Raw genomic sequence first — 12,387 nt, 5'->3', positions numbered from 1 at the left:
TTAACTGCAATTAATCAACAGCCCTAATTTGCACCAATAAAACCAGTGCAAAAGAAGTCTGTAGGCCTACAAAAAATGAGCAAATATGCCCTATGGGTAGACTAAAGCAAAGTTACTCGGATTCTTGAGAGAAAGGGAACAAATTACTTACCTACAGGATAATCAGGGCAGATTGGCATTCGTTTTTCCTGCTTTAAAATTTTGACAAATGGATAACGTTGGAGGAGAAGGGTGTATGAGAAAAACACACCAGATATTAAAAAAATAAATAAACGTTCTGTTATTTTTCCCCATTATCTTTGGCATTATTATTTCTTTTTTTCTTTTGAAAATAACCTCAGTGTGAGAGAAGATCACAGGAGCAGTAACAAAAGCTGAGTGCAGTTAAACAGAACAACTTGCTCCTGGCATACTGGGAGAAAAAAAGATTGCCATGTACATGAGCAATGCATAACCCGTGAATACAACAACAAGGGGATTAGGTACCATGACTGGATTTTCAAAGGGGCTTATGGGAATCACTAGCAGTTGGGTACACAGGCTGCAATCCACAAAAGTACTTAGGCACCGAAGGCCTATTTTTAGGAATCACTGTGATCCACAGAACAGCAGCCTGGCTGCTGCCTAAGCCTGTAGGTGCCTAATCTCACTTGGTGCCTAATTTTTTTCCCTCTGGGGGTGTACACTGCAGCATCACTCCAGGCGCTTATCTCCTGCCTCGGCATGTGCGCTACTGCGGTAGGTGGTAGGCACTCAGACGCCATCTCCCGCCTATGCCCCAGTGTGATTAACAAGCTGGGAAAGATGTTAGATAGGTATTCGACTATCTAAGTCACAGGAGGGCAGATCCAGTAGGCAGCCGCTGAGTATACCCTATGGGATTGACCCCTTCAGGCTAGTCCACACAAAACAGCCAGGGGAGGGGCCTCACCCAGGGTTAGGGAGAGCCTGGTTCAAGTCCCTTCCTCTTCCTGAGGGGTAGAAGGGGTTTGAACAGGCCTCAGTCAATCCTGAGGTGAGTGCCCCAGTCACTAGGCTGTGGACTATTCTAATAGGGGCTTCCTCAACCTCTCTTATTGAAGTTGTTCCCTGTTAATTAAGCAAGGGCATACATAAATATTAACTGAGCCAAAGCAAAAGTTAGAATGACTCTATAATCCTAGTGGTTAGGGTGCTGAGCTGACAGGTGGCTGATCCCTATTCAAATCCCTTCTCCCCATCAGGAGGAGGGGGGCCTTGAACTGGGTCTCTCCCACATTGTGCATGAGTATGTGAGGCTAAAGGTTATAAGGGAAGCTCCTCTTTCTCCTTCTTTCATTCCACCCCTAGCCATTTTGTTTCAGGCCCTGCATACACCTTAGGTGGCCAAATGTCTATCTTCTCCTCATTGGTGGATTTTTAGCAGACATGAGCACTACACTGCAGCCTGGATTTAGGCTTAGGCACCTATCTTCAGGAGAGGGTTGAGGCTTAGCACACACCTCTCTCATTAGCATCTCCCATTAGCTAGCTTATGGGGCTCCCCTCCTAGCACACTGGCTTTGTAGATTGCATTGTAAGGCACCTACCTCTCTCATTCACTGCACAGGGAACCTCGGTGCCTAACTCTGCCTTTATAGATCCCAGTGTTGTTGCTGTGATTTTCTAGGAAACGAAAAGTTAGGCATCCTGACACTCAGCATTGTCTATTTGTGGACCTCATCCTAACATCCCTTTAAAGCCCCAGCCCATACTCTGCATTCACTATCGCACTATGGTGGCTTCTTTGAAGTGTAAGTCCCTCCTAAGCACAATGTAGTTGTACAGGTGTAACTGAGGGCCCAATTTGAAGCCCATTGGGCTATACAGGTGTGAGGGAGGAGATAATTTGGAGCTGATTGGATTGCACAGCTGTGTCTAAGTGTATAAATGGGAGATAAAAGCAGCAAAGTGTGCTGTGGCATCTTATAGACTAACAGACATATTGGAGCATGAACTTTTGTGGGTGAATACCCACTTCGTTGGATGCAAAAGCTCATGCTCCAATATGTCTGTTAGTCTATAAGGTGCTACAGGACTCTGCTGCTTTTGCAGATCCAGACTAACATGGCTACCTCTCTGATAAATGGGAGATAATAAGCTAGTTTGACTGTTAAGGGCCTGATTTGGCCTGCAGGATCTTTATGATGGGGAAGGGGAGTGATGGTTGACTTTCAGAATGCGTGAAGAGTTTGCAGATGTGGTAGCTAGGGAGAAACAAATTTTTACTTATAAAGTGGACCGATCTGACCTAAAATTGTTGAGACAATAAATATGAAGTCTCCTGCAAACTTGCTTTTTTAGACCCCAACTGTACTTTTAAAAGGAATCTGTTAATTTAAAGCTCATTCTTTTAAACCCATTACCTTCTCTGTTACTAATAACACCTTAGACTCTAGTTGCCTTCCATGGCATATGCCATTGGGTTTCTTTTTAATATATCTCTGTGTGGGTAATGAAAATCTATGAAGTGAATTTCCTTTTTTGTTTTTAGTTGTTTTCACTTCAAGGTTCCTAGTGTAACAAGACTGGGGTTGCAAATAGTGCTGGGGAATGCTTGTATGTTTCAAAACTATGTTCTGCATAGAATTTTAAGGTATTAATGGAAACTTTTCTGTTTTGGTGGTTATTTTTTTTAAAACTGTTTTGGGGCCAAATCTAAGCTGACAGTGTTCCCTTAAGTGGAAGATTGAAGGTTTAATGAAGGATAGCACAGAAAAGAGGGGAGTGGGAAGAGAGAAGACAGGAGCCAAGGAAGAGCTTGAACAAAAGGCTAGAACAGTAGAGGAGTGATGTAGGTGAATGCCTCTCAACCTATCAATGCCCCAAAATGGGCCACCAAACATAACGAAGACCTATAATGAGGATCACACAAAATTAATTATGCAGGAAACTTGAAAGGATGTGGGACTGATTTATTTAGTGTCAGCAACACTTTCTATAACCTCAGCTGCATGATCCTTTATTTCTGATGCCTGTCATTTTAAATAATAAAGGGGAGAGAACATAAGATGTGTGTGGAATGTAGGGAACTTTGAGCTGTCCCCAGAATGAGGGACATTTGAGAGAGAGTGGTGCATGAGATTTATGGGCTCAGGGGCTGAGCTCTTCACTCCCATTCTTCTGGCCCAGCCACTGCAGAAGTCAGCCATAAGTTTGTCCTTCAAAGCCCCACTCAGATATCCTGGCCTACCAGGAGTGGGGATTCAGCACTGCAGAGATTCTGGGTCATGCTGTAGCCTGCTGGGATTGTTACCCAGGGTTTTCAGAACCCAAAGCACTATTTCACTCCAGGTGGTGTCAGGAATAAATCAAGGGGAATGCAGCAATTCCCTCTGATGAAAGCTTAACACAAGTGAGTCAAAACTACAATTTATTGGATTCAAGCACACACAGACATACGTAATAGGTTTAGAACATCCCACATAATTACCTAGAAACTGAGAGGGTATTGAGTAATTTACAACAGGTTCATGATGGCCAGTTGCTTCCCCACCGGGGAGTATGGTATCAGGAAAAAGTTTCTCAGGATAGCTTTAGAGAACTGCTCCAAAGTACACTCTATTACCTAGTCTTTTGTAACTAACTTATGAAACACATAGCTCATAGTGACCCCTACCAGGTCATCACTTCTCTTAACTTCAATAAACTACTTAGCAACAAACATTCCTAACAATCTTAGTCATAAATAAGCTTCTATATCAAAGGCACCCAAAACTCAAGGTTTCAATCCACCTATTTTCTTTCAGTCTCAGTTTGTTGACTCTTTTCTCCCCTCCTCCTTTTCTGATTAGCAGAAACAACAGGCATGCAGCTAGCATTTGACCTTGCCTCCCAAAGCCCTGCTTGTTCAAATTAACCCTTAACTATGTGGTGTTCTATTTTATTAATTCATGGTGGCTGAATACACATAATATGGTTGCAATTAGCTTAATTGAATTCTGCGGTACATACACCTCTCAAATCTGGAGCAACAGGATGGCTGCTGTAATTTCCACAGACCCCTGGCTGTATAAATTATACCAGGGGCCTCACTGGCAGCAGGGAGCAATCCAGAATTGGGAGGATTCAAAAGTGGCTTAAAATCACTTTAGCCCTCTGCCTCCTCCTGAGCTATGAGTTCTGTGCTGCACCTCTTAGAGGCACAGAGCAGAATTTCACCCATGAAATCTTATAGGCATTCCCAGGGAAAAAAGGAATATTCATCCCGGTGGTTGTTTTTCAGGAAGATAATCTTCATGCTACGTGTTTGGTTTTCCCCTTCACGAATTTTCAGCGTAACATATGTAGGGTAAATACACTTTATTGGTAGATTTTAAAATAATAAAATTGGCAATATTTTATTTTAAAATATCAATAGTCACCACTTGTCAGATGGTTTGATTTTGATAGGCCAGAAACTAAGCTGTGTCTCCTTGGAGAAAAAGGTTTTTAGAGTTCAAAGGGGTGCTAGAAAAATAGTCACCGCTGAGTTTGACACATAAAACATTAATTAGTCTAGGACCAGCTGGAACTGCAGGAGCAAGCTAGAAAGGGAGAATTCCAGCTGCAGGGAAACGTCACCCAGCAAAACTCTCCAGCAGGATATCAAATATAAGCATTACACCATTTGTACAAACTTTCATTGTCTGGTCACATACCCAGTGGGGAAAGCATGTGTGTGTTTGTATCTAACTCCCCTAAACCTTAGTGATCACAAGGGTTTTTGCTCAAAGTTCTTGAAAAATGTCCCCCCAGAAGGGATGAGTTAAGTCCAGATCTCCATTGCAGTGACTAACTTTTTGTGCTCCTAACATCCTTTTACCATTCTATCTGTGACTTAGCAACCTGCTGATATCACTAGCTTCCTCCAGAAAGATCTTGAAACTAATTTTACTCCTTCTTTTAGTAACAGGCTGGGTTAAATTTTGTTATGGTGCTGGGTTTGACCTACTACTGATCAAGGGCTTGATCCTGTGAGCTACTGAGAGTACCCCAGACTCCAACTGACAAAAGTAGAAATTTTGAGCATGGAAGGCCAAATGGATGCAACAAAGTGCCAAATATTTTGAGCCTAATACTGAGTGACATCAACACCAATTGAAATCAGTGGGAATTGAGAGTGCTCATTTCTAGCATGATTGGGCCCTTATTAGGGAAAATATTTGAAGAGGGGTAGAAAATAATAAAAGGAAGGGTTCAGCGGCGGCTCCAGGCACCAGCGCTCCAAGAGTGTGCCTGGGGCAGCAAGCCACAGGGGGCGCCCTGCTGGTCCCTGCGAGGGCAGCAGTCAGGCAGCCTTCAGCAGCTTGCCTGCGGGAGGTCCACCAGTCCCACGGATTCGGCAGCAATTCAGCAGCAGGTATGACGAATCCGCAGGACCAGGGACCTCCCGCACGCAAGCCGCCTAAGGAAGCCTGCCTGCCATGCTTGGGGTGGCAAAAAAGCTAGAGCTGCCCTTGGAAGGGTCACACTACCCTCTCCATTGACTCAAGTAGTCCAGGACCAGCACTAATGGGCTAGTTCTTAAGTTCTAATACACTTCCATTAAGGAAAGAACCCCAGCCCACGGTCATGTCTGGGAAACTCATAAAGCTGATGCAGCTTTTGAAAATTGAACAGCTCAGCTCAGCCTTGGTATCACCTCTCCTACAAGTTCAAGAAACAGGAAATTCCACTAGTTTAAATGTAACTGACTGTTGGTCTTGTGGTGGTGCCCTTGTCCAGCATGGGGAAGAAGTTGGATCCAGTCTGTATTTCTTCAGTTGCTTTAGGGGTGGGGATCAAGATTTTCTCAAATCTACAATATATTGGTTGGAAAAGGAAAGTGAAATGTAAACAAAATAGGCCTCTACAAAGCACCACCAGGGCTTCGTGTGAACATTAAGCAGGGGCTGAGGACATATTCCATGCCAGCAGGTGTCCCCAGAGGCATTTGGCTGACTCACAGCCAGAATTCCTTGGGTCACTGGGGAAGCACAAGTCGGAGTGGGAGCTCTGATACCTTTTAAAAGGTTGCACCATGGTTCCACTGACTGATACAGAATGGGAAGTGGAGCCGTGGCACTGGATTGTCTGGCCCTTGAACTAACGGACATGATTGGCCTCAACACAGATTATCAAGGGACAGGAGGTTTATTTTAAAGTGCCAGTCCCTCTTCCTCAGTTGCAATGCCAGCATGGGACCTGCCACAGTCTGCCCCTCATCTTTCAGGAGACACTCGCAATTGTTTCCCAAAGTTTGTAGATATTCTAATGCTTGATCTGTTAGTTTTCAATTTCAGTTGTCAGGGAGGTTATTCATAAATCATCCCTGGACAGGTTTACAATGTATTGCAGAGAAATGCTGAAGATCACTGAGAAGTCATTTTCATTGCTAGCTAAAATATATCCTCTCATTCCATCAATCCACTGTCAGAACAAGTGGATTGACCGCCTAAGGTAGATCCAGCTGCTGCTCTAAAAGTTGAAACATTTTAGAAGTATTCTTTTATTGTGTCTCTTGTCTTAGCTAGTCAACATAGTGATGCTTCTTTAGAGGGGCCTCTGAGCTTAACTGGGATTGTTCCAGTCAGGAAGGCTCTGAGTAGTGCAAGTCAGCCTTGGAGATTACAACTTCCATTGGAAAAAGAGAGAGACTTCTGTTTCCAGGGGATGCAAAAGGAGCATGCACTGGACTCTATTTTGGTGAGGAGCTGGGATGCTGGTCAAGGAAGCTGAGATTGCTTTGTGGAACTCTGTCCAACCCAGGAGCTGCTGGCTCTTTGATCAAGCAGGGAGGCTCACAGAGGCAACTGCTGGGCTTCACAGCAACAGTCCAGTGACCGGAACTGACTGAGGTTGGCCTTGAGCAAAGGCAGTCTGAGTAACCACCACCTTTGTTGTTTGGGAAAGTGCTTGCAGGGGAAGGAAGGTAGCAAAGAAACTTTAAGGGATTTCTCTGAGTCTGAGAAGATATGAAGTGGTCATATTGTCTAACCAAGATCTGGGGTTACTGACCTCTGGCTATAACAACTGGGATCTTCAAAGGGGTTGTGCAGCTTGAAATGATCCCAAGTTAGAATTGCTCTCCCCATGTTGCTGTGGCTGAACTGCTTTACTGGACCAACAGAGTGCTGACCTCAGCTTTGACAGCAAGTACGCCATGCAAGCATCTAGAACTCTGAAATTCAGAGGAGCATACGCTCAGGGGGTGGGTAAATGGTGCCAGCATAAATGTCAATTGGTGAAGTTTCATTTACCGCTGTAAACTGCAGTTAACTGATCTATTGACGTGCCCCCTGCTGATTTAAAGTGGTTGTGGCACTTTCATTCTCAGTGTGTTACATCATGTGTTTCTAAGTTGTTAAGTAAAGGTTTGTTAACTCTAATCTAAGTGCATATTGGATGTATATTATTTAAAATTGGTACTTTTGAGTTAGACTCTGAGCATAGATTAGCTCAGGGTTACTCCTAGAAGCTCCCAAGGCATACCCTTGAGTGTGTACAGCGCCTAGCCAGGCAGAGGCACCTCCAAGATTAATTTCCTTTACAAGTAAAATGATGGAACAGGAGGGTGGATAGAGGATTCCCACCTGTCCAGTATCACCACTGGGATACTCAAGATCTCCTTTACTGTTGACATCATCAGGCATCTGGGCACACAGGTGAGTGTTGCCTGCTCCCAAATAATCTAGAAAGGAGGGGGAGATTACATTTCATGTTGCGATTATAAAATATTCATGTTCTTGATGTGATTCAGATATTGACAGCCTGCAGGGAAAGGATCTTAATTTTATGCCAGTGTCACAGTGTGTGACTCACCACTGCAGCTGGTCATCTCAGGGAATTAGCATTTCTAGCCTCTGGAGCGCCCTCTGCAGGCTAGTGTCCCACTGCTGCTGGCCTCCGTGTCCTTCCCAGGACCTAGTGCCCCTTGTCTTTGGGGTGCTGCCCCCTGGCAATACCCCCCCAGTCTCAGGGTCTCCCCACCCAGGGGAACCCCCAACGCTCTATCCCCACCTGGCCTTGGTCATGGGCTGACAGTCACCATCTAGCCCCCACTCACCAGGTCAGACTGCAGTGTAAGCCACTCATCATAGGCAGCAGGGGGTGGAGGTGAGGGTTGGACCTGCTGCCTCTGCCTACCCATAGGCTGCCCCCTGCAACCCCAGTACCTAATTGGCCTTCCACTAGACCACAGCCAGGGGGAGTGGGTTTCCAGCCCAGAGCTCCCCAGCTCCCTTGGCCTTCCCCCAGCCCTGCTCCACTCTAGGTACCTTCTCTCAGCTCCCTGAAGCCAGCTCCCTCTCTCTCAAACCTAGAGAGAGTCTGTCTCTGGTTTCTGGCCCCAGCCCTCTTATAAGGGCCAGCTGGGCCCTCATTAAGCCAGCCTTGGCCTGATTGTGGTGTGGCCCCCAGCTGAGGCTGCTTTCCCCAATCAGCCCTGCTTTTCTCTCCTTGCCACTGCCCTCTCCCCGACCTGTTTTAAGCCTTTTAAGGCAGGAGTGGGTGACCACCCCACTACAGCCAACTATACAATTGATCAATAGAGAATTTAGAATTTTAGATCCTGGTTACTCCCAGATAAGTGGAATACTTAGGTTGGTTTATTTTACAGTGCTGGTCACTCTACAGATGTTCTGACAGATTAAGTGGATAAACACTTGCCATTTTTCCTCATCTGAAACAATGACAAGTGAATCTTCCCAGCACTACATCAACCCATGGGCTAGAACAGCATTGCTGGTGCTGCTTTTCAATTTATGGGACAATGGATTCTTGTAGCTATAGAAACCACAGTTCCCTTTCACCTGTCCATTTTATGAACTGTTCTATTTGGGGCTGGTGCAGAGATCCCCCTCCCTATTTGAGAAATAATCCAGTCTACAGCTTGTCTCAGTCACCAAGTGTATAGAATTTCATTTGCATACAGAGAATATTAAACAGCCAGGCAGGTGTGTGAGGTGTGTTGGGGGGGTGTGAATTATTTAGAAACTGGGAGATTATAGATTAAGAGTGGAACAGCATGGACTGTGCTGTGTCCTGATGTGGCTTTGGGGAGTGTGGTCCTTTTCTGAGACTGGAATGTTATGTGTGTCACCCAGGAAAAAAATGTGGCTGGACTCTAGTCCTGGTGCATTTCCAGGTATAATTATCCTGATCAGAAACATCAACACTTTTTTTTTACTTTCAACTCTTTCCCAGTCATTAAAGTTTGAATGTAATATAAGACATGTGGAGAGTCAGACAGAGAGGATATAAGTATGTTACCAGGATATTCTAAATCTAAGAGAAATAGTCTACAAATCTGCATTTATCCCATTCACAACTGTGACTTCATCCTCATTAACTACATGGCAATCTTATACAGCCAGGATTTAAATGTCCTAAAGCATCAGCCTCAGATGAGTAAATGTGATCCAAATACATGGTAAGAGGTGTGTTATTTTTAATATCTAGGTTAGGTTCCTGAGGGTTTGATCAAATGAACCAGTGACTGATTTAAGGAGGAGGCACAACTCTATTACCATTTCCAGAATGCTTTGGGAAATACAGATTTCCAAGACAACTTGAAATCCTTCTCTTTCCTCCCTCCTGCTATGGTACTGGCTGACAGAGCTCTTTCAGATCTCCCCATATAATGGTCTCTGGGGTTGCTGGATGCCGGGTAGAAAGGACACAATGGGATGAGTTCCTTCAACCTCCTTAGCTCTTCTTTGGGAGGCTCAGGTGCTGGGACTTTCCAGGATCACACACTAATGAGGAGCAGAGTATGAATTTCTTTAAATTTATTCTAACAGTAACAGAGAACAAACCCAGAAGGATGGTGTGCGCTCACAAGATGTTCAATCTCTCTCGGATTTACAAAGATACACTCACTAGAGTGCTGAGGGAGAATGGGAATGGATCCTTCCTCTAACCTAGGCGTTCTCAACCTTATTCTTTCTAAGCCCCCTCCATCCCCCCACCAATATGCCCTAAAAACTCCACAGCCTGCCTGTGCCACAACTTTTTCTGCATATCCAGTAGATTAAAAGCCAGGGCCAGCATTAGGAGGTAGCCAGCAGGGCAACTGCCTAGGGTTCCAAGCCACAGGGGGCCTCACGAAGCTAAACTGCTCGGGCTTTGGCTTCAGCCCAAGGTAGTAGAGATTGGGCTTCAGCTGCAGGCTCCAGTTAGTCTAATGCCAGCCCTGCTCTCTGATGTATTTTGGTGGCCCCCCTGAAACCTGCTTGTGGCCCCCCACAGGGCCCCGGATTCCTGGTCGTGAACCACTGCTCTAACACATGGTCCATAATCTCCATCTCCCACTATGACTTCAAGTGACAACATCAGATTCTTGGAGATTATCCCCCACCATTCCGGGGCAAAAATAGGGTGCTGAGTAATTACCGGTATATGGCAAGGAAAGTGCCAAGTTCAAAGCAAATCCAAAGAGAAGTTTGTAACAGTCATGGACCACTGCAGCTACGTTAATAAATAGGGACAGAGAATCACACTGCTGCAAGGTCCAATCCTGCAGAGCACTTAGCAACAGATTTAAGACCAGATACTTATTAACTTTTGGAACAGAAAGGCTGTATGTCACAGGGGAATGCTGGCCATCCCACTGGTATAAGGTGCCCGTTAATTTCTAGCCCTAGCAGGTGGAAGTTAAAACCATGTTCTGATCACCATGTCTTTTTTTCCCCTCCACATGAATTCCACCATGATTTTAGCAGCTAGAAATTAAATTAGAGTGAGAAACGACTATATTATACTCTTTGAAAGCAGAAATGTCATGCTTCCAGATGGTGTGAAGCACACATTTCTAAATTCAGCTGTTCCTGAAACATCAGGCACTAAAATCATGTCAAGATGGAAGTGGGCGACCTGGAAGTAACTGGAATGAGGTGATTTTTAAGTGTGTGTTTCAGCCAAGATATTTTTTTTTTCCAGTTTCTGTTGTTTCTCTGTCGGATGTCCTGGATTGGTAACCAGAAAGGGATAATGCTGATCCTTGCAGAAGAAAGAGCCATAGCTTCTCTCTCACACCAAGATTTTTTCCTTCTTGTTTCTTTAAAACAAAAAGCCCACTGTCCAGAGCAGTGTGTTGACACCACAAACAGAACAGTGACAAGGTCGAGCTGGGTTTGTCATATGATCAGATTACCCATCTGAAGCTTTATATGGTCAGATCTCAGCCTCAAAGAAATCCACACATATCAAGACAAGCAACAGTGAGAAGAACAATGTTATGTTCTCATTACAATAAAATCTACTTAGATCCACTTTTAAAACAGTACATAAAATCTCACTCGCAGTTCCCATCACTGAATGAATAGGACTAAAAATATCAAACAAACCAACCCACATTTGTTTCTCTCCCTGCTCAGCCCTTAGCATAGTGCCACGCTCAGCGTTTTTTTGCTAGAGATTTTCTTTCAGAACTTTCAGGGGATGGGGACCTTGCCATCTTGAGGAAACCTGCAGTTCTTACAATGAGGCCTCCTCCCAGCATGGAAGAGATGAGACATGGAGACATCTCGATGTGATGAGCGTGAGAGGCAGTCCCCACCTCCTAAGGCTCTGAGTGTGAGAGGCATGAAGACAACTTCCTTCCAAGTCTAGGTCATGGGAAACAGTGAGAGCAAGCAGTATGGAGATAGGCCTCTCCTAATGTGGGATGAGGCATTCTGGGGTGAGAGGCAAGAAGCCAGCCTCTCTTTCAGTTTGGGACCCTTGGGATACGGAATATGGTGACAGCTGCCTTGCAATGTGGAACAGAGTTCCAAAGAGAGCCCCATCATTGATCTTCCTGGAGGACTCTCCCACAGCAAGTGGGATGAGAGCTATTCGTTGGAGTCTGCCTCTACAGATGGCCTCCACTCCCATGGTGAAACAGACAATTGAAAGAGAATGTCCATGGCTGGTGGCTGCAAAGGTTCATTGGGACCTGTTTGCTCAGAGCTCTGTATCTCAGCCTCACGGCCACCTCATGGTACCCAGCCCATCAACACGACTCTTCTGTGACAACATCAAACCACAAGGGACATCCTGGTTGGGAAATCATTCTGAGGGAGAGAAAAGAAGAAATGTAAACATAAAATCACATGTGGAACCAGGAGAAAGAGGCAGCTTGGCAGGGTGGGGGCCTGCACAACAGAATGAATGGCATTAGCTTCACCAGAGAGTGCTGAATGTACCTGCTGCCAAGGGGGCAGGCACACTCACACTAAGCTGCAGGCCCCCCGTTCTCTTACACACACTAACTAAGCTCAGAGGGTATTGATCACACTACCCAAGTTGAGGGATGTATTCCACTAAGGAGACATCCAACACCCTGACCTACCAAGGCCTTTGAACAGATTCAGTGACCCCACAAACCAGACTGGAGCAGGAATTTGCTCCTCCCCACTAACCAGTCTG

General features: G+C 45.2%; 2 protein-coding genes across 5 annotated transcripts in view; both read right to left on the bottom strand.

The window, feature by feature from the left end:
* GPA33 (glycoprotein A33) overlaps positions 1-12,387 on the bottom strand; it is a 208,447-nt gene that overhangs the window by 57,640 nt on the left and 138,420 nt on the right. The window lies entirely within an intron of this gene.
* Positions 11,106-12,387, bottom strand: part of ILDR2 (immunoglobulin like domain containing receptor 2) — a 52,557-nt gene continuing 51,275 nt past the window's right edge. For all 4 annotated transcript variants that reach the window (XM_050958610.1, XM_050958618.1, XM_050958625.1 and 1 more), the window contains one exon: positions 11,106-12,032. In XM_050958610.1, coding sequence (XP_050814567.1) covers positions 11,997-12,032 — 36 coding nt within the window. In that variant the 3' untranslated portion in view covers positions 11,106-11,996. The remainder of the gene's footprint in view (positions 12,033-12,387) is intronic.

Source organism: Gopherus flavomarginatus, chromosome 1, assembly GCF_025201925.1.
Source record: "Gopherus flavomarginatus isolate rGopFla2 chromosome 1, rGopFla2.mat.asm, whole genome shotgun sequence".
In the NCBI taxonomy this organism is placed as follows: domain Eukaryota; kingdom Metazoa; phylum Chordata; order Testudines; family Testudinidae; genus Gopherus; species Gopherus flavomarginatus.
Note: the sequence above shows the minus strand (reverse complement) of the source record. Positions and strands in the feature narration are given on the sequence as shown.